At 37.0% G+C, this 21,324-nt stretch overlaps 2 protein-coding genes across 2 annotated transcripts in view; one reads left to right on the top strand and one right to left on the bottom strand.

The window, feature by feature from the left end:
* Positions 1 to 1,536: 1,536 nt before the first annotated feature.
* Positions 1,537 to 3,670, bottom strand: LOC129746302 (RNA-splicing ligase RtcB homolog). The gene is made up of 2 exons (XM_055739903.1): positions 3,288 to 3,670; positions 1,537 to 2,920 (listed from the first exon to the last, which is right to left on the bottom strand). The coding sequence occupies exons 1-2, from the start codon at positions 3,530 to 3,532 to the stop codon at positions 1,645 to 1,647; spliced, it is 1,521 nt and encodes a 506-aa protein (XP_055595878.1). The 5' UTR covers positions 3,533 to 3,670; the 3' UTR covers positions 1,537 to 1,644.
* A 2,661-nt stretch (positions 3,671 to 6,331) lies between these two features.
* LOC129747837 (RING finger and SPRY domain-containing protein 1-like) overlaps positions 6,332 to 21,324 on the top strand; it is a 58,746-nt gene continuing 43,753 nt past the window's right edge. Inside the window, exon 1 of the mRNA XM_055742198.1 lies at positions 6,332 to 7,664. Within this exon, the coding sequence (XP_055598173.1) occupies positions 7,363 to 7,664 (302 nt within the window). The 5' untranslated portion in view covers positions 6,332 to 7,362. The remainder of the gene's footprint in view (positions 7,665 to 21,324) is intronic.

Here is a 21,324-nt window from a genome sequence, read left to right as displayed (position 1 = left end):
CTCCAAGTTTCGTCCGACATCCATTCACTTCTTCTTCCACAATTATTACCGAGAGTACCATGACTCGTCATGATAAAGGCATTCTTGATTCCACACCACTGTTTTTCGATTATTCCGTCTGTCGGCAGTTCCGAGGCTCGGGATTCAAACTGTTCAACATATATCCTTTTCACCTCTTGATTCTCCAACCGGCGAACGTCGTATCGACACCCGACTTTCTCCTCGCTCCGTTGGACACGCGCAACTCTCAGTTGTATCTTGCCAAGGACGAGGTGATGGTTAGATGCAATGTCTGCGCTTCGTTTGTTGCGGACATCAAGAAGGCTCCTTCAACATTTTCAGCAGATGCAGATGTGGTCAAATTGATTTCTGTTCGGCCATCTCGGGATACCCAAATGACCTTATGTGCTGGTCGATGGAGGAAGAGCGATGCACCAATCACCATGTTGTTGTTGCCAAGAAATTCTACAAACGGCTCTCCATTTTCGCTCATCTGTCCTAGGCCATGGCGCCCCATGGTACCGCTCAAGGTCCTGATTGTCGGAGCCAATCTTTTCGTTGAAGTCGCCCAAATGGATTTTAATGTCACCCTTCGGAATTTTCTCAACCAAGCTGTTCAATTGACTGTAAAACTGCTCTTTCTTCTGCAAATCGGCAACGTCAGTTGGCGCATAACACTGGACCATTGTAAGGTTTCGAACCCATTTTCTAAATCGGGCTATGATTATTCTTTCGTTTATCGGTTCCCATCTAATGAGGTCCGCAGGTCGCATTTCATAAATTCAGCCGCTCGATGCGAGACAGACGCTGTTTGAGCCGCCCCTGACCTGGGGAACAGACGCGTGCGGCCATCTTCTCGGTCTGCATACGACCAAAGCATCCACCGGGGTTGGGTACCCGATCTCCGCTTAGATTACCCGCATCCCAGTCGGTACCACGGAGAGGTTGAGATAGGAGTTGTAAATAAAAGGTGATATGACCACTATGGGGCTCCGTGTTACACATTATCTGGCGAATAGTGAGAAGAATGGAACTCTTAATAAACGAATAGATAAACAGGTTTTAGAAACCTGCAAATATCCTACTATAAATCGTTACCTTCACATGCTCTATGGAGCCACTTCCACGCGTTTCTCGTAAATTTGGTATATAATGTTCTCATCTTTCATTTCTTCGAACTTTCTATCCGTCTTTAAAGTTTCATAATCTTAAGATGTTCCTACTAAAAAGGATATCACCTTTCACCGATAAATTTAATAACAAACATATACTACTGTGACTAATATCTTCATAAAAATTGTTATAGTAAACCGGTTGCCTGAAAAATTGAACATTCTGCATTAGAAATTTGAAAACAGTGCACAGTATTGTTTTATTAGTGATCGTCCACACTTAACCCGGTTGATTGATACTTAGGTACTCGTAATACTGTTTCTACCTTCTAAACTGTAAAAAAATCACAATGGTCTTTTCTCTAGAGCAATCTTCACAAATTTTCGAATATCTGTATTGTTCTTTTATTCCTGATTTTTTATCTTAATTTTCGTTTGAAAAAAATGCTTTGTTTGTTGAATAATTTAAACGTATTCACTCATGCTTAGACTTTTTGTAATCTCACATGTCCAATTATTACGAAACCCCAGCTTATCCCTTGATGACTGCGATCGGGCGCAATTTGATAGCCTTAGCACTGATGCCTACATCGTGACAGGTTTGTATCACATCCCGAACATCCTTGTACGAATCGGGTGCCTCCTCTTGGACCAGCTTGGGAGAGGCAACCCGAATCGAAATACCCTTGGCCTCCAAATCCCGCAGCACATCTTTGTAGTCCAGGTTTCGGCGGGATTTGGCTCTTGAAAGGCTGCGTCCTGCACCGTGACAAGTCGAGCCGAAGGTGGCTTCCATACCTTTCTCTGTTCCGGTGAGTACGAAACTGCAGGTCCCCATGGAACCACCGACTAGGACGGGTTGACCTGTTAATTGGTAATCTACGGGGATTAGAGGGTGATGCGGTGGGAAGGCTCGAGTTGATCCTTTCCGATGCACAAGGAGCTGTTTGGGCCTTCCGTTGATCATGTGTTCTTCCATTTTGGCTACGTTGTGAGACACGTCGTAAATGACGTGCATATCCAAATCATCGGGGGTGGTGTTGAATTGTTTGGCAAAAGCTTGTCTAGTGAGGAATGTCATGGAACTTCGATTGACCCAGGCGAAATTAGCAGCAGCAGCCATAGCTTTAAGATAGTTTTGTCCTTCATTGGAATTGATTCTGGCACAAGCCAGCTGACGATCGTTGGTTTCGATTTTGTCTCGCTTCATGGCCTTTTCCATCTCGACCAGAGCATCTGTGGCAACTTGATGGCCAAAACCTCGGCTTCCTGAATGGATCATAACACAAATTTGGCCCAGCTCTTCGATTCCCATCTTGCTAGCTGCATACTTATCGTAAATTTCCTCAACCACCTGAATTTCCGCATAATGATTTCCCGCTCCCAGCGTTCCCAACTGAGGCAGACCACGCTTCTTGGCCCTCATGCTCACCTTACCCGGATCGGCATTCAACATTCGACCGTACTCTTCGCAGTGCTCCTTATCCTCGGCCCAAACGTAACCCTCTCTCAGGGACCAATCCATACCCATTTCCAGCGCTTCCTCCAGATCGTGAGCATTCATCGGAATGATACCCTTCGATCCAACTCCCACCGGAATGTGATCGAACAGACTCTGTGCCAACTGTTCCTGGACCGGTTTAACGTCCTTCTCGAAAAGATTGGTCCTCAGCAACCGCACTCCGCAGTTGATGTCGAAACCAACCCCTCCTGGAGATACGATCGAAGTCGGATCACCCATATCGAAGGCGGCCATGTTTCCGATAGCAAACCCGTACCCGGAATGAATATCCGGAAGACCGACAGATCTAAAAGAGTTTGTTCAGAATGAAAAAAAGAACAAATTGAAATCTCACAATTAGAGTTTTGAAAAAGAACAATATTTTTTTTCAAACTTTTAGTTATGACATTAAGGAATTAAAGAATTAAGAAACGATATTTGCTATTTTTGAAGTTCAGATTCTTTTTTAAGTATCAGTGCATTCTAAATTCATCCTTCATCTGCAAAATAAAGTCTTCATTTAAATACAGAGATTTTTTAAATGGAAAGATTCAGATTATGAAAGAAAAATAAGGTATTGTATGAAGTAAGATAAGAATAAAATTGATGATTCATATCCAATCCTGTTAGTTACAAATCGATGAGCGATAGTCTAGTCTAAACCCAACATTTACCTTCCCACAATCCCGGGCAGCGCGGCAACATTGGCAATCTGCTTCACGCCCGGCAGAAAACCGCCGGTCATGCCGGGCCGGCAGGAATTGCGTAGCTCGTCGAACATCAGCTTTTCCAGCCGGCTGTTCGCATAGAAAATTCCTTCCACGTTCATATTCGGCTGGAATCCTTTCTTGATCAGGAAACTGTTCGGCGAAATCCGCTCGATATACTTCAGCTCCTCATTGTACTCGCGGACCACCATGTTTGCCGGGTTGTTTTCTCTAAATTAGCTGTGGAAAATTGGAAACCTAACTTGATTTTCGCAGTTTTGAACTCAAAAACACTTCAAATTAGTTCCAAATCGGCTGATAATTTGCACAACTTCTGAAATTGCGGCCGGGCTGATGAAACACCATAAAAAAGATAAAAAAAAGTGTTTGTTGACTAGTATGCTATAAATTTTTATAGCAAATGACAAATGACACCGAAATAAAATGTGTGTTTGAAAATAGTAAGTTTTTTGAGAGCTACACCAGAGAACATTAAATTGTAAAAATAAAAACGAAAAAACCAGTAAACAAAAGTGTAATATTTTAACTATTGATTTAAAATACCTTCAGAAACTCTATGTTATTGATAAAAAAATAAATTTTGATGATTTTTTCATTTGTCATTGTGAACATTTTTATGGTTTTTGTCTTTTTTGTTATTTTTGTCATTTTTGTTTTTTGTCATTTTTGTAATTTATAAAAATTAGGTAATTCTTGAAATTTTCGAAATTTTTGTAATTTTTTGTCATTTTTGTGATTTTTGTCATTTGTGTCATTTTTGTCATTTTTGTCATTTTTGTCAATTTTGTCATTTTTGTCATTTTTGTCATTTTTGTCATTTTTGTCATTTTTGTCATTTTTGTCATTTTTGTCATTTTTGTCATTTTTGTCATTTTTGTCATTGTTTGTCATTTTTGTCATTTTTGTCATTTTTGTCATTTTTGTCATTTTTGTCATTTTTGTCATTTTTGTCATTTTTGTCATTTTTGTCATAATTTTTGTAATTTTTGTAATTTTTGTAATTTTTGTAATTTTTGTAATTTTTGTGATTTTTGTAATTTTTGTAATTTTTGTAATTTTTGTAATTTTTGTAATTTTTGTAATTTTTGTAATTTTTGTAATTTTTGTAATTTTTGTAATTTTTGTAATTTTTGTAATTTTTGTATTTTTTGTATTTTTTGTAATTTTTGTAATTTTTGTAATTTTTGTAATTTTTGTAATTTTTGTAATTTTTGTAATTTTTGTAATTTTTGTAATTTTTATAATTTTATGTTATTTTTGTGATTTTTGTGATTTTTGTGATTTTTGTGATTTTTGTCATTTTTGTGATTTTTGTCATTTTTGTCATTTTTGTCATTTTTGTCATTTTTGTCATTTTTGTCATTTTTGTCATTTTTGTCATTTTTGTCATTTTTGTCATTTTTGTCATTTTTGTCATTTTTGTCATTTTTGTCATTTTTGTCATTTTTGTCATTTTTGTCATTTTTGTCATTTTTGTCATTTTTGTTATATTTGTCATTTTTTTGTCAAATTTTTCAAAATTGTTAAAATTGTCAAAATTGTCAAAATTGTCGAAATTGTCAAAATTGTCAAAATGGTCTAAATTGTCAAATTTGCAAAAATTGTCGAAATTGTCAAAATTGTCAAAATTGTCAAAATTGTCAAAATTGTCAAAATTTTCAAATTTGTCAAAATTTTCAAAATTGTCAAAATTGTCAAAATTGTTAAAATTGTCAAAATTGTCAAAATTGTCATAATTGTCAAAATTGTCAAAATTGTCAAAATTGTCAAAATTGTCAAAATTGACAAAATTGACAAAATTGTCAAAATTGTTAAAATGTTCGAAATTGTCAAATTGTCAAAATTTTCAAAATTGTCAAAATTGACAAAATTGTCAAAATTATCAAAGTTGTGAAAATTGTCAAAATTTGTCAAAATTGTCAAAATTGTCAAAATTGTCAAAATTGACAAAATTGTCAAAATTGTCAAATAGTCCATGTTGCCGCGGTGGAATGAAACGCCACTTCTGGATAGCTGAACAATTTTATTGTTGCTTTTAAGCTGTAGATTTTAGGGAATTCAATTAGAATTTGGTAACTTCAAGAAAGTGAAATATTGTTAACTTACAATTTTAGTGGCGTTATCCTATTTTTAGCGCACAACGTAGAATTTAAGATTGGTTACCACACTTGTTCTAACCTATAATTTTAGGTTATAAAATTTTATCAATAAATGTTTCGCAAATTAAGTTTGAAATACTCACGATATATTCCTGCTTCCTAAGCTAATATCGTAGAACAACCGAGGAAAATACTTTACGGTATTGCGTAGGAAACTATCCCGACTTAATCGGTATCCAGTTTAGCTAACCTATACATTTTAATAAAGTAAGTTTTAACAAAGTGTTTTTCAAAAAACAGTTCAAAGCACTTACGACTTATTCAGAAAGTCCGGAAATGGTCACTTGAACACTAGCGTTTACAAAGGGATATTACCACAACTTTGACTTTTTAGCAAATTATTATTTAATGCTTCCTACTATCAAACTCACGTTTTCCTCAATTTCAATCCTCTTCCTGTCTCTCTTAACCTTTTCTTTCTTCTCTTCAATTCCTACTATCAGCTAAATCTGTCAATCATTTCTGTTTGTATACGCCCTACACTGCTACTCTAAACGAGCGGTAACGGCTGAGCGTTACGTCGCAACAGTCCAATTTGTCAAAATTGTCAAAATTGTCAAAATTTTCAAAATTTTTAAAATTTTCATAAATGTCGTAATTGTCAAAATTGTTTTGATTATCAAAATTTTCAATTCTAATGTATTTTTACAGTAGTTTGTTTTTTGGTTTGAAATTAATGAAATTTTGTTTCAAAATTACTGTATCATTTTAATTCAGTGTTTCCCTTATTTTGACACCTTAACACACTCACACCAATGCAAAAAGCGATTCAACAGTCATCATCATCAAAATCGTCATCAGCAAGCCACTGATGGGAAACTAGCGAACATTCTTCCAATCCAATTTTTCATCAGTTTCATTGAAGAAAAAGTCTCGCTCGGTTGTGTCATCGTTGAATACGCGCACGCAGCAAGTAATATCGTAAATATTGAAAATTCACCGAGTAGGGAGCTACAGCACAACATTTCCACAAATCGGAACGGGAACGGTGTAGGGCGTCGATTATTTTCGGATACGCGGATTTGGTGTGGCAATTCCCGACGGTCGTCGAGTCATCAAATTGTCAGACATCATCCAGTTTTATACAGGAACGCGATCCACGAAAGTTTCAACTGGTGGTGGAACCTTTTAGGTGAACTGACCAGTTTGGATATCTCAGTTTCCAGATGTAATCCAAATAATTAAGTTCAATTCCACCGTAAGAATTTGGAACAATAATTATTGGAAGTTTTTTTTTCCTCCTTTCTAAAAAATTGGTGTGGCCAAGTCTTGTTTTGTGCAGATTGCGTATGTGTCTGTGTCCTATGTTGGGAATAAGCTAATCGAAGTGGCTTTAGCTAATCTTCCGCTGAGCCATCGAGAATCGAGACACCATAGCGCCAACGTAACGATAATAATTGGCCACTTTTGGCAGAAGTGGGTAAGTTCCTGGGAAATTTTCCCGAACCGATAAGAGCCAAGTGGAGTCGTGAGCCAATTTAAGCAGCTGGAGACCAATCCGGGAAGGGCTGTTTCCAGATTGACTTGAAGGACGGTCACATAATCTCCGACTATACGGTGACGACTCAAGAGTGTTTGTATTACTGTTATTTTTTTGCTGTCGTCGAGTGCCTGTGATGTGATCAAGCTTCTCGCAAATCTTTCAAGGAGTGGAAAGGTGAAATCCACGCAAGAAGAAAGTGGCACACTATAGCTTACTAGCTAGCCGAAAACAAAAAGAGAAATCGCAATCGAATCGTCGAAGATTCCGCAATGTTTATCTATGGGAGCGGGTAATGTACGCAGCAAAAGTAGAAGTGCGGTTTTGACGTATCCGGATAATAAGAGCTGGTATAAGGTGGATTAAGTGAAAAATAACAAGAATGGGAGTCTGTCTGTGCAAGGACAAGGTGGAGGAAGGCTACCTGAATGGGGATAGTCGGGATTCGTATGCGGCCAGTGGGAACGAAAGTGGGGGAGATGGCCAGAACCAGCACCATCATGGTCATCATCATCACCACCACCATCATCTGGGGCGAGGGGGTGGTGGAGGACCCGGTGGAATGGCCGGCAGTGGTGGGGTACGGTTTTGTAGCCGGATGGACCACCGGAAGGTTTCGCTGTCAGACCAAGTAGACGAGCTGGTCAAGGAAACGCTTGACATCATTGGATCGATCGTGGACAAGTAAGTGCGCTAGAAGAGTTTTGTACTAAACTGATTGATAACGTTTGTATTAATAATATATTTCTACGCAATGAAATTCAATCTGAATTCTACATCTAATAGTTTAGTAGTTTCATCAAATAACTCAATAATTTATCTTTAATGCATTCTAGGCTCAATCCACATTGGCTCATGTATGATAATTTTTATAAAAACAGTTCAGTTCTGAATGAGCTTAAAGAAAATACTAAATGTTCCAAGTGTATAATGAGCAAAAAAAGTACAAACGAGTCAATTTCCAAATATCCAGAACTTGAATACTTAAACATTTTCACAGATCTCAGACTAAGAAGGAAACTTTGAAGGATTGATTGTAGTCATTCATGTTGAAGGAGATCTACTGGTGTGTACTACTGTGTAAAAAATCAGTTATTCCGACTGTGATAAGGTGTACATTGGACAAACCAGAAGGAAACTGATAGATAGATCCGAGGAACACATGGCTATAGCCAGATCTGACTTGAAGAAGGAAATCTTTCTTTCACGGAATCCTAGATCTGCAGTAGCATTACACATGTGTGAATCTGGTCACTCTATTGATCGAGAAAATGTTTCGCTGATTCGGTATTTGAATAGCAATTGGTATAAATTGGATGCTGCTGAAAGCATTGAAATTTTCAATCAAAAATCAGTTAATCTCTTAAACAGAGACACCGGACTAGGTCACAATTGGTTGTTCAAATTCTTAGGCAAACAAAAATACAATTATTTACCTGACAATACCCAGAGAAAGTAAGTTGCTATCAAAATACCGGTATCTGAACTTTTCTTATACCGTGGTTGAATTAAAGGGAATCTTTTTATTGCTTTGATTCAATTTCTTTCACTCTTTTCTCTTTTGTCTTCCTATCTATTGGCTACTAGGACGTGGCTGGCGCCGTCATTGATGTTCAAAGAGAGAGCTACTCCCAAGCATCACTCTTTTGACCTCTCTACACAAACTTGATGGCCTCGGTCAATGGTAGCGTAGCAACCATTGGCGATGGTTATGAAAAGTCAATTGAGCTTAGTTAAAAAGCGATGCCTTTTCAAGGATGTCATTTTGTTGTCCGCATGGAAGGTAAAACTCCTTAGTTCAGCTTATTCAGTGAGAGAGAGTGCAATTTTTTCTTCGTCTCTCCCCAAGCTGTGCAGGGAGAGATAAATCGCACTGCAATCAAGAGTGAGATTGTCAACACATAAGGGCGAACAAGAGCCTTCACACCTTCTGATGTAGAATTTCCTTTTCCGGAAAAATCTATTGGGCATTGTGTTGAGGAGCAATCTGGGAGCTAACACGGTTTTTTCTAGATACGCTTACGAGAAAAGACGCTGCTCTCCGAACCAAAGATGTCCCGATTTTTCAGGATTTGTCCTAATTTTCGAGAGACGGTCTTCCTGATTTTTCAAAAACTTTCGAATTGTCCTGATTTTTGAAAAGTGGTGTTTAAAATTTCCTGATATCCAAAAAAAAATCTAAATTATAATTGAACATCAAATGACTCTGTAATAAAAAAGTTTAACTCTTAAACCTATGATAATCTTCGGGCAACTTTTAAATGGGTGAACATTTTTCTGTGTGCATGCAAGCAAAAGTTTGTTTACATGCTTATAAATTATAAAGTGTTGTGCAATCAATTTGTTCGGATTAGTTTTTTCATCTTTGCTATGGTTCGTATTGAACTTAAACTATAAAGAAAATTCTGCACACTTGTTGCACTGAAAAGGGTGTTACCTACAACCAAATCGCAAAACGGTTCAAAGTACACCACACAAGCGTGAAAAATATCATCAACAAATATGGCAACGAGTCGTCCTAGATCCGGAAGAAAACCTGGTTCCAGCCAGCCCCAGTTGGAGTCACTCATATCAAACGTAACCGATCGGTATCACCGCGTGATCTAGCTAAAAAGTTCAAAACCAGCATTGGGATGATTCAGAGAATCAAGGCCAGGAACTCCTTGGAGACGTACAAGAAGCAGAAGGCACCTAAGAAATCAGTAGAGCAACAATCAAGGGCACGGAAACTTTACGAACGGATTCTGGACAACAGCAACAAGTGCATGTTAATGGACGAGGAAACCTACGTCAAACAGGATTCAGAAACGCTTCCCGGGTCACAATTCTACACGAAATCGACGGACGAGCGAGCAGGTGGATGATGGCGACTGCACGATTGCGATGGAAAAAAATAAGGCAGAAGGTTGTTTGAAAAAAGATTGCTGCCCTTCTATAAATAGCATCTGTACCCCTTCTCTTCTAGCCCGGTTTGGCATCTGTACATTACGCCAAGCCTGTACTGCAGTGGCTTTCAGACAAGAACATCCAATTCGTCGGGAAAAATATCAATCCCCCAAATTGTCCAGATCTCCGACGACCGATTAATGTTTGTCAAAAGGAAGTTTCTCCGGCGCTGAAACCCAATCCTTCCTGCTTCGCGCTTTAGTTTGCGGTAAATCTCTTCCACCGCCGCAGATGATCTGTCGACTATATCAATGTTATCGGCAAAGTAGAAAAGTTGACTGGATCTGTTGAAAATCGTGCCCCGCATTTCGCCCACCGCTTGTCGAATAACATCTTCTAGAACTAGACAATTCACCCGAAATCCGCACAAAGCGGAGCGTTCCATCCATCGTCGCCTTGATCAGTCTATTCAGCTTCCCAGAACAGCCATTTCTCGTCCAAGATCTTCCATAGCTCGTCACGATCGATCGTGTCGTATGCGGCTTTGGAGTCGTAATTAGATAGATTTAATATTCACGCCATTTTTGGAGTATTTGCCGTGAAGGGAATATCTGATCTGTCGTAGACCGTCCTTCCATGAAGCCAGCCTGATAACTTCCCACGAATTTGTTTACTTACGGCATTAAGCCGTTTAGTTGGATTCGGGATATTGGCATTGGCATTGAGGACGATGATCGTCTTGGTCTCATGCATGTGCGCAGTTCAGGTGTTCATCGAAGTGCTGCTCCCACCTCAAGATTGTCCGTCAGGATGCCTTCGTCCTTATCCCGGCACATTTCGGCCTGCGGCTATTAGTTGATCTATGTTTCGACAGTCTATTTGTAAAATTATAAAAACAATTATGAACTCTTGAAGAAGATGTTCTAGATTTTAAAACAAAATTTAATAACAACACGGAAAAAGTCTGGAAAATTTTTGAAGATTTTGTTTTGGCTGTAAAATGCTTCTGGTGGTAGTGAAGTGGCTCAAACCGTATTCGTTTTCACCAATCGATAGTGTTGCGCCGTCCTGGCTAAAAACGAGCATAAATCGAGTTTTGTCCTCACTTGTGCTGGTGTGCGTGATATAAATTCACGATAGAATAGAGTTGTTTTTGACATTTCTTACGCACACTTGCTGAGCGTGTACAGATGAGACGGGACAATTAATCTTATACCGTATTTGTTTATGCCGAGTGTTGCACTAGTGTTGCACTGGTGCACCACTAGGTGCTGTCAAACTGTTTGTTTATTCGGACGGTGTTTTGACCTGGTGTTGCACTGCCATCGGGCAGTGTTGCCCCGAAAATTTTGTCAGTGTTGCGAGAGAGCATGTGAGTGAGCGAGGTAGCAATACACTGGCGACGATTTGTGTTTGTTTTTATCTGGTACGGTCGGTACGGTGGAAAACTCCACGCGTGGAGAAAACAAATACAGTATTAAAAAAAACTCCCGGTATAAAAAACGACACACATGGTCGTTTTTGAGGTTGATTGTCCCAAAACTGAAAAGTGTTGGTGAAACAACCAGCATAATATCACGAACGATTGGTGAGGGCACAAGCAACACTGGATCCACTGGATATTTCCAGAGTGCGCCACCGTCTGCGCTTAGTTCACTATCGATGCAAAACTGAGCGCATTAACGAGCAGAAAACAGCAAAAAGTGCACTACCGGTAGTGCACCGGGGCACAACTGAACGAAAACGAAAACTGTGTTTCTTAGAATTTAAGTCGTTCTAGTGAACTTTTCCTCTGAGAAATGATAGAAAAGATTATTTGTCACAATACAAATGAAGAAAAACATCATTCGAAGCCCTAGGTTGGCATTTTTTGAGAAATAATGGAATGGGTCGTTTTGCTCGCTGTCGCGTCCCCTAAAAGTAAAAACACGACAAATTATTTTGCATCACTCATCATTTAGAACTTCCGTTTCGCAAACTGTTGACGGCAGCAAAATCATCGGAAAAGAAATGACATATTTTGAAACAAAAGGATAGTTATTTGAAAATTTACGAGATTTGATGAATAACCTGAAGTCTAGCTAACTTACTTTTTTATAATTGCTAATTGAATTTTTGAGGAATTAAAAAAGTTTGAAATGTATTGAAATACTACTGCCTAAAAATTAAAATACACCATATAAATAAGATTTCGTATGTCTTCATTTTCAATTTTTCCCGGGATCCCCAGAATTCCTGGGAAAAGGATCGTCAGATTTCTCGATTCCCAGGAACGTTAAAATGGCCGGGAAATGGACACTCTAGGAGGGGGTGCTCAAAACCTCAAAACTTCACTGGAACAATTGTTTACTCGAAAAACCACTTCATGCCAAATTTCACATCAATCGGTCCAGCTGTTTCTGAGTTCTTGAAGAACACAGATAGAAATTCTATCTAATTTTCAAGGGATTTTAGCGATTTTTGCTTAACTTCAAATAACGATTAAACGCTTTAAACAAAAAACATATCTCCAGTTTTTTGATATTGTGTAGGGCCGTAGGAAGAGCTGACTCATGGGGGGGGGGGGGGGGGGGGGGGTTTGGTGACCATTTTGTTTCTATGACATATTTGCTCAAAAAATGCATGAATTGAAAAAATTATAAATACTTATTATTTTTAAATACAATTTGATTATTCATTTTTAAGTTCGTTTTTATAGTTAAATAGAAACTAGTTTTCCGTGTTAAATACATCCTAAAATCTTTCAAATGATAATTAGGATTTTTATAAAGAATTTTTTAGCACCATAATAGGAAACTTACTTTCATAGAAGGTTGAAATCTCAAGTTTGCATCAAAATCTGGTGAACTTAACTTAAGATTACAAGAAGTTCTGCCGCACGTTTCCGGGCAGGGCAAATCCGAGCTATTTTATTTAAAACCTGGCAAAATTCGGACAATCAATCTAAAAATTTTCAAATCCAGAACTATTCAACAAAAATCAAGGAAAAAAATCGACTGATTTTTTCCGCAGAAAAACACAACCAGATTTTGAATCGTATCTCAGTCTCTCAAAAAGTCGTTTATGGTTATTTTAATAAATCTAGCTTGTAAAATTTTATTTTTGGGCAACAAAGTTGAAAGATGATATTTTTTTTTTTTCATTTTGCGACGTAAATGTGAATAAATCCGGAGAAAAAATGTTTTTTTTTTCTAACAAAATTTGGGCGGCTTTCTCTATTTTTTTTAAATTAAATATCCCGACAAGCCCGGGTAAAACCGGGTATTCTGGCCAGCTGAATTTTGCTTATGTGATTTGAACTTACAATTATTTTTATTTTTTCTAAGGGAGTCTTCAACTTTGAATGAAAATTTTAAAATAAATCCATTTTTCAAAGGTAAAAGTAAAAGACTAAAATTTTGAAATACAAATCGGATTTATGCAAACTAGATTTTAGTTAAATATTTTCGTTCGAAATTTGGTTCTTGAAAATACTGCAATATTAATAATGTTGAACAATACGCCAAAACATATGGAATTCCCACAAATTTGTTGAAAAGAAGATACATGTTTCTTTATCATCAATTAATTTTCATCAAATATCAATTTCTGTGGAAGGATTTTTTGCAAAATGAACTATAATTCTACTAAATTCTACTGTCATTTACAATTGAATTGTGCGAACGAACTGACTTTGGTTAAATTCTAAAATCGAAGTAACAATCACAATTATCATCCTGCAATCTCTTGTAATTTAAAATCTTACCGAAATAGTCATCTTGATAATTTTATTTCGATTGTGGAACTCATTTACGAGCCAAATCTGAATTTTGAACTTCAATTAAAAATTTGAATTGTCAATTTGAATTGTTTCGGAATTTCAATACGTTTTCAGAAACGTACAAAAAAAAAGGGTTTCTGATTTTAGAAATATGAGCCAAGAATTGAAATCAGTTTCGTAGCCCTTAATCATGAATTCACAATATAAATTCGGATGTTTTGGGTTTCAATGATTATTTTTTATTTCAAAAACGTATTCCTTTTCCGACTTGCAAATCTAAATAAATAAATATATCGCTTTTTTGAAGCTTTGATATGTTTGGACTCATGCAAAGTTTTAATATTTATGAGCTTAGAATTTGAATATCACATAAGAACTAAATTTTTTAAAACGCCTTTTTTCATATTCGAAAAAATATTTACTAAATGAAAAAAAAATGCGTATGAGTTTCAAGAACCATGAATCAAATTTTATAGGAAATGTTAAACCAAATTTAAATGACGACTTAAAACACAGCTTTTTATTTAATTTTTTTATGATGATTCGAACCGGAAACAAGAATCCTAAACTGGATACCTAATCCGAAATTTGAAAACACAAATTCAATTTATATTTTGATAGTAAGAAACCAGAATTAAATTCAGTTATCTATATATATAAAAATGAATTTCTGTCTGTCTGTCTGTCTGTCTGTCTGTCTGTCTGTCTGTCTGTTCCCTATAGACTCGAAAACTACTGAACCGATTTGCGTGAAACTTGGCAGGTGGGGGTATTGGAGGCAGGGGAAGGTTCCTATTATGGTATGAGACCCCTCCCTTTCTCATGAAGGGGGGGGAGGGGCCTCCCAAGAAAAAGTCAATTTTTCGCATAACTCGAGAACGCATCAAGCAAATGGTATAAAATTTGGCATGGGGTGGTATTTAGGAACGAGAAATATTTCTATGAATATTAGAAATATTTCTATTACCCCTCCCTCTTCTCAATGGGGTGATAGGAAAGGGAGAGGGGGGTTACCTTACAATTTTTCAGATAACTCGAAAACTAATCAAGATATTTGAACCAAATTTGGCATGGGAAGGTATTTGGATACGAACAATATTTCAATGATAATGTGAGACCCCTCTCTCTTTGTAATTGAAAGAGGGAGGGGAATCTTTCATATTTTTTGACATACCTAAAAAACTAATAAAGCAAATGGAACCAAATTTGGCATGGGAAGGTATTTGGATACGAAAAATATTTCTATGATTATTTGAGACCCCTCCCTCTTTTCAGTAGGGAGATATAAAGGGGGGAGGAGCCCTCTTTTTAATTTTTTACATAACTCAAAAACTCATCAAGCAAATGGAACCAAATTTGGCATGGGCGGATATTTGGGAACGTAACATGTTCTAATAATTGTTTGAGACCCCTTCTTTCTTCCAGCTGGGAGAAAGGAAAGAGGGAGGGAAGTTTCATACAATTTTTATTGCATAACACAAGAACTACAACAACAAATGGAACCAAATTTGGCATGGAACGATATTTGGGTACGAGAAATGCTTCTATTAATATTTGGTGTCCCTCACTCCTTCAAAAAGGTGGATGAAAAGGGGAGAAGAGGTCTCCCTTAAAATTTTCAGTATAACTGGAGAGCTGATCGAGCAAATTGAACCATGTTTGGCATGTGAGGGTATTTGGATACGAGAAATGTTTCTTTTATAAATTGAAACCCCACCTTTTTTCAACGGAAAGATATAATTGGGAAAGGGGGGCCCATACAATTCCATACAATTTTTTGCATAACTCGAGAATTAATAGAGAAAATGGTGGTATCAAAAAGTATTTAAGTACAAAAAATACTTTTATGAATATTAGGTTCTTAATCCTTTATTCAATTGGGAGAACGGAAAGGGAATGGTACCTCCTTTCAAGTTTATGCATAACTCAAGAATTTGCAACCCAAATAAAACCAAATTTGGCATGGGATTTTAATACGAGAAATTTTTTTAAGTCAAACAATTCCTTTCTTGCAGTGGGATGATAGAATTGGGAATAAAGGAAGGGAAGAGGAAACCTTACATTTAACTTTTTTCCGAGAAATGGACAAAACTTAACATGGAAAATCATGGAAGGGACGGACAGGGGGGGGGGCCTTTTATTACTTTTTTAGAATAAATGCAGAATATATCAAGCAAAAACAATCATAATTTATAAGTTGAATTGTCTGCGTACGATTTATTTGAGACCCTCCTTTTTTAGGGCGAAGCTTAAAGAAACAGATTAGAATTATCAGATTTTTAACACAAATTTATAGATCAAGATTCAGAATATTAGTTTAATTTATTTTTGGATTGCAATCCTAAACTCCAGCTGCAGCTCTCATTTTATAGCGGTTGCTTATGAATTATGTTATAATTTGATTTAAAATAATGCCAACAAAAAAATAAAAATTTGAGTAAATTCTGAAAATATCATTCGATTTTGAAAGGTGTAGCAAAGCACACCGGGTCAGCTAGTACTAAATAAATTACTATCCATAAGTGAGAAAATTTTGAAAATCTGTAGCTAATTTCTGAACCTGGGATTCGTTTTGAGGTCAGTTTTGAGTCAAGATTGTTAGGTACTATCGAATAACCTTACTCCATCATCATAATTTGATTAAAAATGGGGGGGGGCCCTCATGGGGGGGGGGGTTTAAATCCCAAACCCCCACCCCCCTCGTTCCTACGGCCATGGTGTAGTGTGTTATATGTAAGGCTATGATCATTTAGAAACCGGACAGTTTCAAACGTGTGTATTTTAACTTCATTTCTTCCAAAGAAAAACTTTCTTTGGAGGAAATGGAGGTGTTAATAGGACATTTAATATAAAAATATAAAAAAAATTATCAATGATACTCTTAATTTTTAATAAAATTTCTTTTTTATCTTTGCACACTTTTTTAACTCATGTATTGATCAATTATTTTTACCACAGAAGCAAAACCTTTGCAAAATCATCATATTTTACACAAACTCACCTGGAAAAAGCAATTGGAATCTTGTTGGAACCTTTTCATGAGTAGGCATCTCGAAGAATTTGATCTCTTAAATCTGGTTTTAACATAAATTTCTTTGTCCATCAGAACACATCTGTCACATTGCGTAAAAATCGGTTGGACAGATTGCGATCTAATGAACTTCTCACTCTTGGTTATTTACATGGCATCTACTAGTCAGGCATAATTTTTTGCCTGCCGTAAATTAATTTATTGCATTATTTAAGGGGTCTACATTCAGTTATCGGATTACTCCCCAATAACCATAGACTTTTTACCATATTTAAGATCAAGGGTTCCACTCTGATGCTTGGTTTGAACTTCGTGAGCATCCTAGAGTTACTCCTTCAGACAAAATTAACAGTTCATGAGTTTTCAAGTCGACAATGAAGAACTTTCGAGGCGAAAAATGTGTAAAAGGCACAAATTTGTGCAAAATTATTTTCACCATGTCTTTTTGCATTGTAAATATCTCAAACACTCGTTAACTTAAAAATGTGGAAAAAATAGGCTAGATAGTCCATTTCATAACCAACACAACGCTGCTAAAGTTTTGCATATCCTATCTCTAGTAATGTAGCTATCACCGAAATGAAGTGTCCGGATACTAAATTATCATAGCTTTACTTTTAAATGCAATCAACGAAAAAAAAATCGACTTGCTCCATTTGGAGTTATCGTTGCTCAAAAAGAGTCATTTTTCATCACAAATTGCCTAATAGCTTCAAAACAGAAACAAATGTTGGTTATCTGTTTTCCACAAAAGATGCGCATGATGATTATCTAAAATTTTGTGTCACAAATATTTTTGATAAAATATCACCTAGAAAGACACAATGAAAAATATGTTTTTGTAGGACCACCCTAACCTTATAAAAGCAAATTGCCATAAAACTTTTATTTCAAGAGATATTCATATGAATTATTAGGTTCTACAATATTGTAGAACAATGTAGGCCTCTATCTTATCACAATTAGAAAATAATTTTTATATCTCAGAAACTTTATGAACCACCCTAATATTATTTCACTCAAAACGCCTTCAGTCATTGTAAAAGTTTGTCTAAGTCAATAAATGCATCAAGACTGAAATAAATGTTTTCCGCTGAATTTCATTTCTGGACCACTGTGCCATGGCGTAGAGGATAGCGTTCAGCCAACGGTCATGAGATCGAGTCCCGGTCACGACGAGGAAACGTCAAGCTTCATTGAGATCCTATATGTGTTTGTGCTCGTTTGAAAAAAAAAACTCTGTGAAAAGTTGAAGCAGCGAGCAGCGTCGAAGGCATGTTCCACTTACTGAAAAAATGTATGCAGGTCTACGGAAGGTATTTTGAGCTGTTCTTGTATCTTTTTTGGTTCAACCTGATAGCCAAGATTCCAAAGAATATTACTAACGTTTGGTTGATTCGATTTGATTCTCTTTAAAGAAGTTACAAGCTGTTGAAGTATTTATAAAAATGTACGGGAACTGTATTGTCACCCCGTATAAAGCAAAAGGTGCTGTAAACGCCTTGATTTATGCAACCATCGGTAGCAAGGTCCAGCCTATGTCTGTGTGGCTTGGCCTTCGAATTGCTTCTAAGGCTTCCACGGCCGATGGTTCGTCGAGGGAAGGCATCCAACTTTCAGAGACCTACAATAGTTGGCAATCCACTCCGCTTGCAATAGTCTCTTCAGATCAACCCCAGATGCATTCCCTGTGGAATATTTAGTGCATTTAGTTATTTATACAATTAAAAACATCTTACCTGCCGGCAAACTTATGGGATTCGAACCCAAAAGTTTTCTTGCCGATACTGGGAATCAAACCCAGTACGCCTAGGTTACCAGACTCGCGCCAGCCTATTTATTTACTAGACCACATCAGCGCTTATCTTTTTGGCTGGCCGGTAGTTCTTATCGAAAAAACCATTTGAATATCATCTGAACCGCAGATTACCATCTGTTAAATAAGTTAAACTATTTTATAACCTAATTATTCGTTTTTCTCATAGTTTAACTACAAATTCGATCATATTTAAGAAGTTTTTATGAAAATTAGGACAAATCAGGACATTTTAGGGACGAACTTTTAAAAATCAGGACAACTCGAGAGTCTTTGAAAAATCAGGACGGTCTCTCGAAAATCAGGACAAATCCTGATAAATCAGGACACCTGGCATCTCTGCTACGGAGTAAGGCTACAGAAGATCTGAACCTCTCCATTGATAAAAAATAATATTTAGGGATTTTTTGGCAGATTCCAAAAAAGCTAAAAGCTGTTTTTGAGTTAAAATCGAGAGCTATCACTAATTAGCTTTACAGCTTTCAGCTGAACAGCTCGCACAAACTCATCATCTAAAAAAACTTTCGCAAAATACACATAGAAACACAACTTCCACATCACTAGCTAATAGTTGCGGCAGTCCGTTGATTCAGGACTAAATAAAAAAAAAGCAAACTAGAACGTGTTCTGTCAATCTCTCTCTCCACCAACTGCTACTTGCCGCCACATGGCGGTCGTTGGTTTGGATCGGTACTTATTCCTTTTTCCTATTCGACAAGTATGTAAGGCGGAAGATTTCCATTATTACCACCCTTTGCAGCGTGGCGTTTGCTTCTCCTCCTGCTCCAGGGCAATTTGCTTACACTAAACCCCAATGTCGGTAGCGTTACAGAACCGTTGTTGAGCCGGTTTTCTCGTCGTTCGTTCGGTTGTCACAAGTCAGTCAACGGAGAGAGGCCAAATCGATTATTCGCCGCAACCATCTACGGAGAACTTGGCGAGCGTGATTTTCGTATATTGTTGGCTTTTTTTTTTGCCCTCTGCCTATCCATCGACCTGGCTGGCAGGGAAGTTCAATAGCTCAGAAAAAAGGAAGAGATTAGGAAAAAATGATGACCTTCGATGGATTTCCTTTTCGGTTTACTTCAGTAGTAGGCACACCACACCAGCCACAGCATTGTGACTTAATAGTATAGTTTCTTAATAGAATACTTAGATAGAGGATAAAGTAGGTAACGGGAAAAGTCGAAAGCTACCCACAGTAAGGTTTCTTCTTGTGTTTATTTTTATATTTATGTGGGAATCATGAAGCAAATAACCTCTCTATTACAGGACCAAGCACTAAGGAAACTTATCTTTATGACCCTCCTGTGACTTGTTGAAGAGCGGTGGGGGAAAAATATTTACATAAATACAGTGCTAATCGCGAGCCAGGAAGAAGGGATGGACTCAAACTCAAGTTCAGGTTCACAAGCCACTGTGTTGGTTAAGGTTAATACTTTTCTTGCTACAGAATTTTTATCTTGAGGTCCAAAACAAGGTTGAAATCAGATTCAGCCACATCTCAGACGAGGTTGACCAACACTTTGTTGTGGAACAATTTGCGTCACAAGATGACGAACGCCACCAATTGATTAGCACACAAACAGGACCGGTTGTTTGCTTAATTATCGATTAGCACCAACTGTTAAGTTTCTGTGTAGTTTTTTTGATTTTTTTTCTAGGAAGTAAAGTACCTACTTGATTCAAGTTTGAAAACAAAATTTATTGCAGATACAAGAATGTGAATTAAAATCTGGTTGTGCCTTTTTTTTATGATTGATCGGATAAACGGATACACCTAAGATTTTTTTACTGAAAATTTTTGACTGATTGTGAGGCTTTTTACAACATTATTTTTGGATATTTTATAAACTATCCAAATTCACTTGAAAATTTTTTCAACACTGTATTAGTATGAATTTTTTAGAATAGATATTCGGCCTATTCGACCGGAATGAGATTTGTATCTGATACCGGTTCAATTTTATTTTTCCACATATGCACTTTTTTTGCTTTAATTCTAACAACACCTGGAGGAGATTTTCAGTATTTCAGTTTTTTTCTATAAATGTATCGATAAAATCTTGCAGTTTGTATAATGGAAGGTTTCTTTTAAACAAAGCCGTGTTGAACTACACAAAGTGAGGGGGAGTAGGATTGATTCCAAGTCGCGTACGGCAAACAACAAGTAACAGAAATAAACAATTTGTCACGTTTAGACGCAGAAAGTTTTGAACTATTGTTGACCGGCTTAAGTGAAGTAAGCATCGAGTAAATTTTCTTTATCATTGAATAGCTTGCATAGTAAACAAAGATTACTTCAGACTTACTTCTGAGATTAGAAATGTCATTTTAATAAGTCATTTCTATCGAAGGGTTCAAATAAAAATCTATAACTGCATGGCAATGGGATTTTCATTTCTACCTTAATATTTTATTACTCCTATATTTTTTTCGAATTTCTGACAAACATCACTTCTGACAAAATATATAGTTTCTACAATCAATTTTCTATCAAACTTCATCTTCAATAAGTTCAATCAAAACCACGATTATTTCAAATCCACTGTTCAGAATAAATAAATTTTTATTCCAATTGTATTTAATTTTTCCAATTCACTCGTTCCATGGCAATTGTTCTCCATTTTATCGGCATCCCACATACGCCAGATCACGCTCTACTTGGTCTAAAACACCTCGCTCGTTTCGTTCCTACCGGATAGGCAGCGAATGCCGGTTTTGCAGGACAGCCGTCCGACATTCTCGCAGCATGACCTGCCCAGCGTATCCGGCCAGCTTTCACCACCTTCTGGACACTGGCTTCATCGTAGAGTCACGCGAGTTCGTGGCACATACTTCGCCCTCCACA

Source organism: Uranotaenia lowii, chromosome 2, assembly GCF_029784155.1.
Source record: "Uranotaenia lowii strain MFRU-FL chromosome 2, ASM2978415v1, whole genome shotgun sequence".
NCBI lineage: Eukaryota > Metazoa > Arthropoda > Insecta > Diptera > Culicidae > Uranotaenia > Uranotaenia lowii.
Note: the sequence above shows the minus strand (reverse complement) of the source record. Positions and strands in the feature narration are given on the sequence as shown.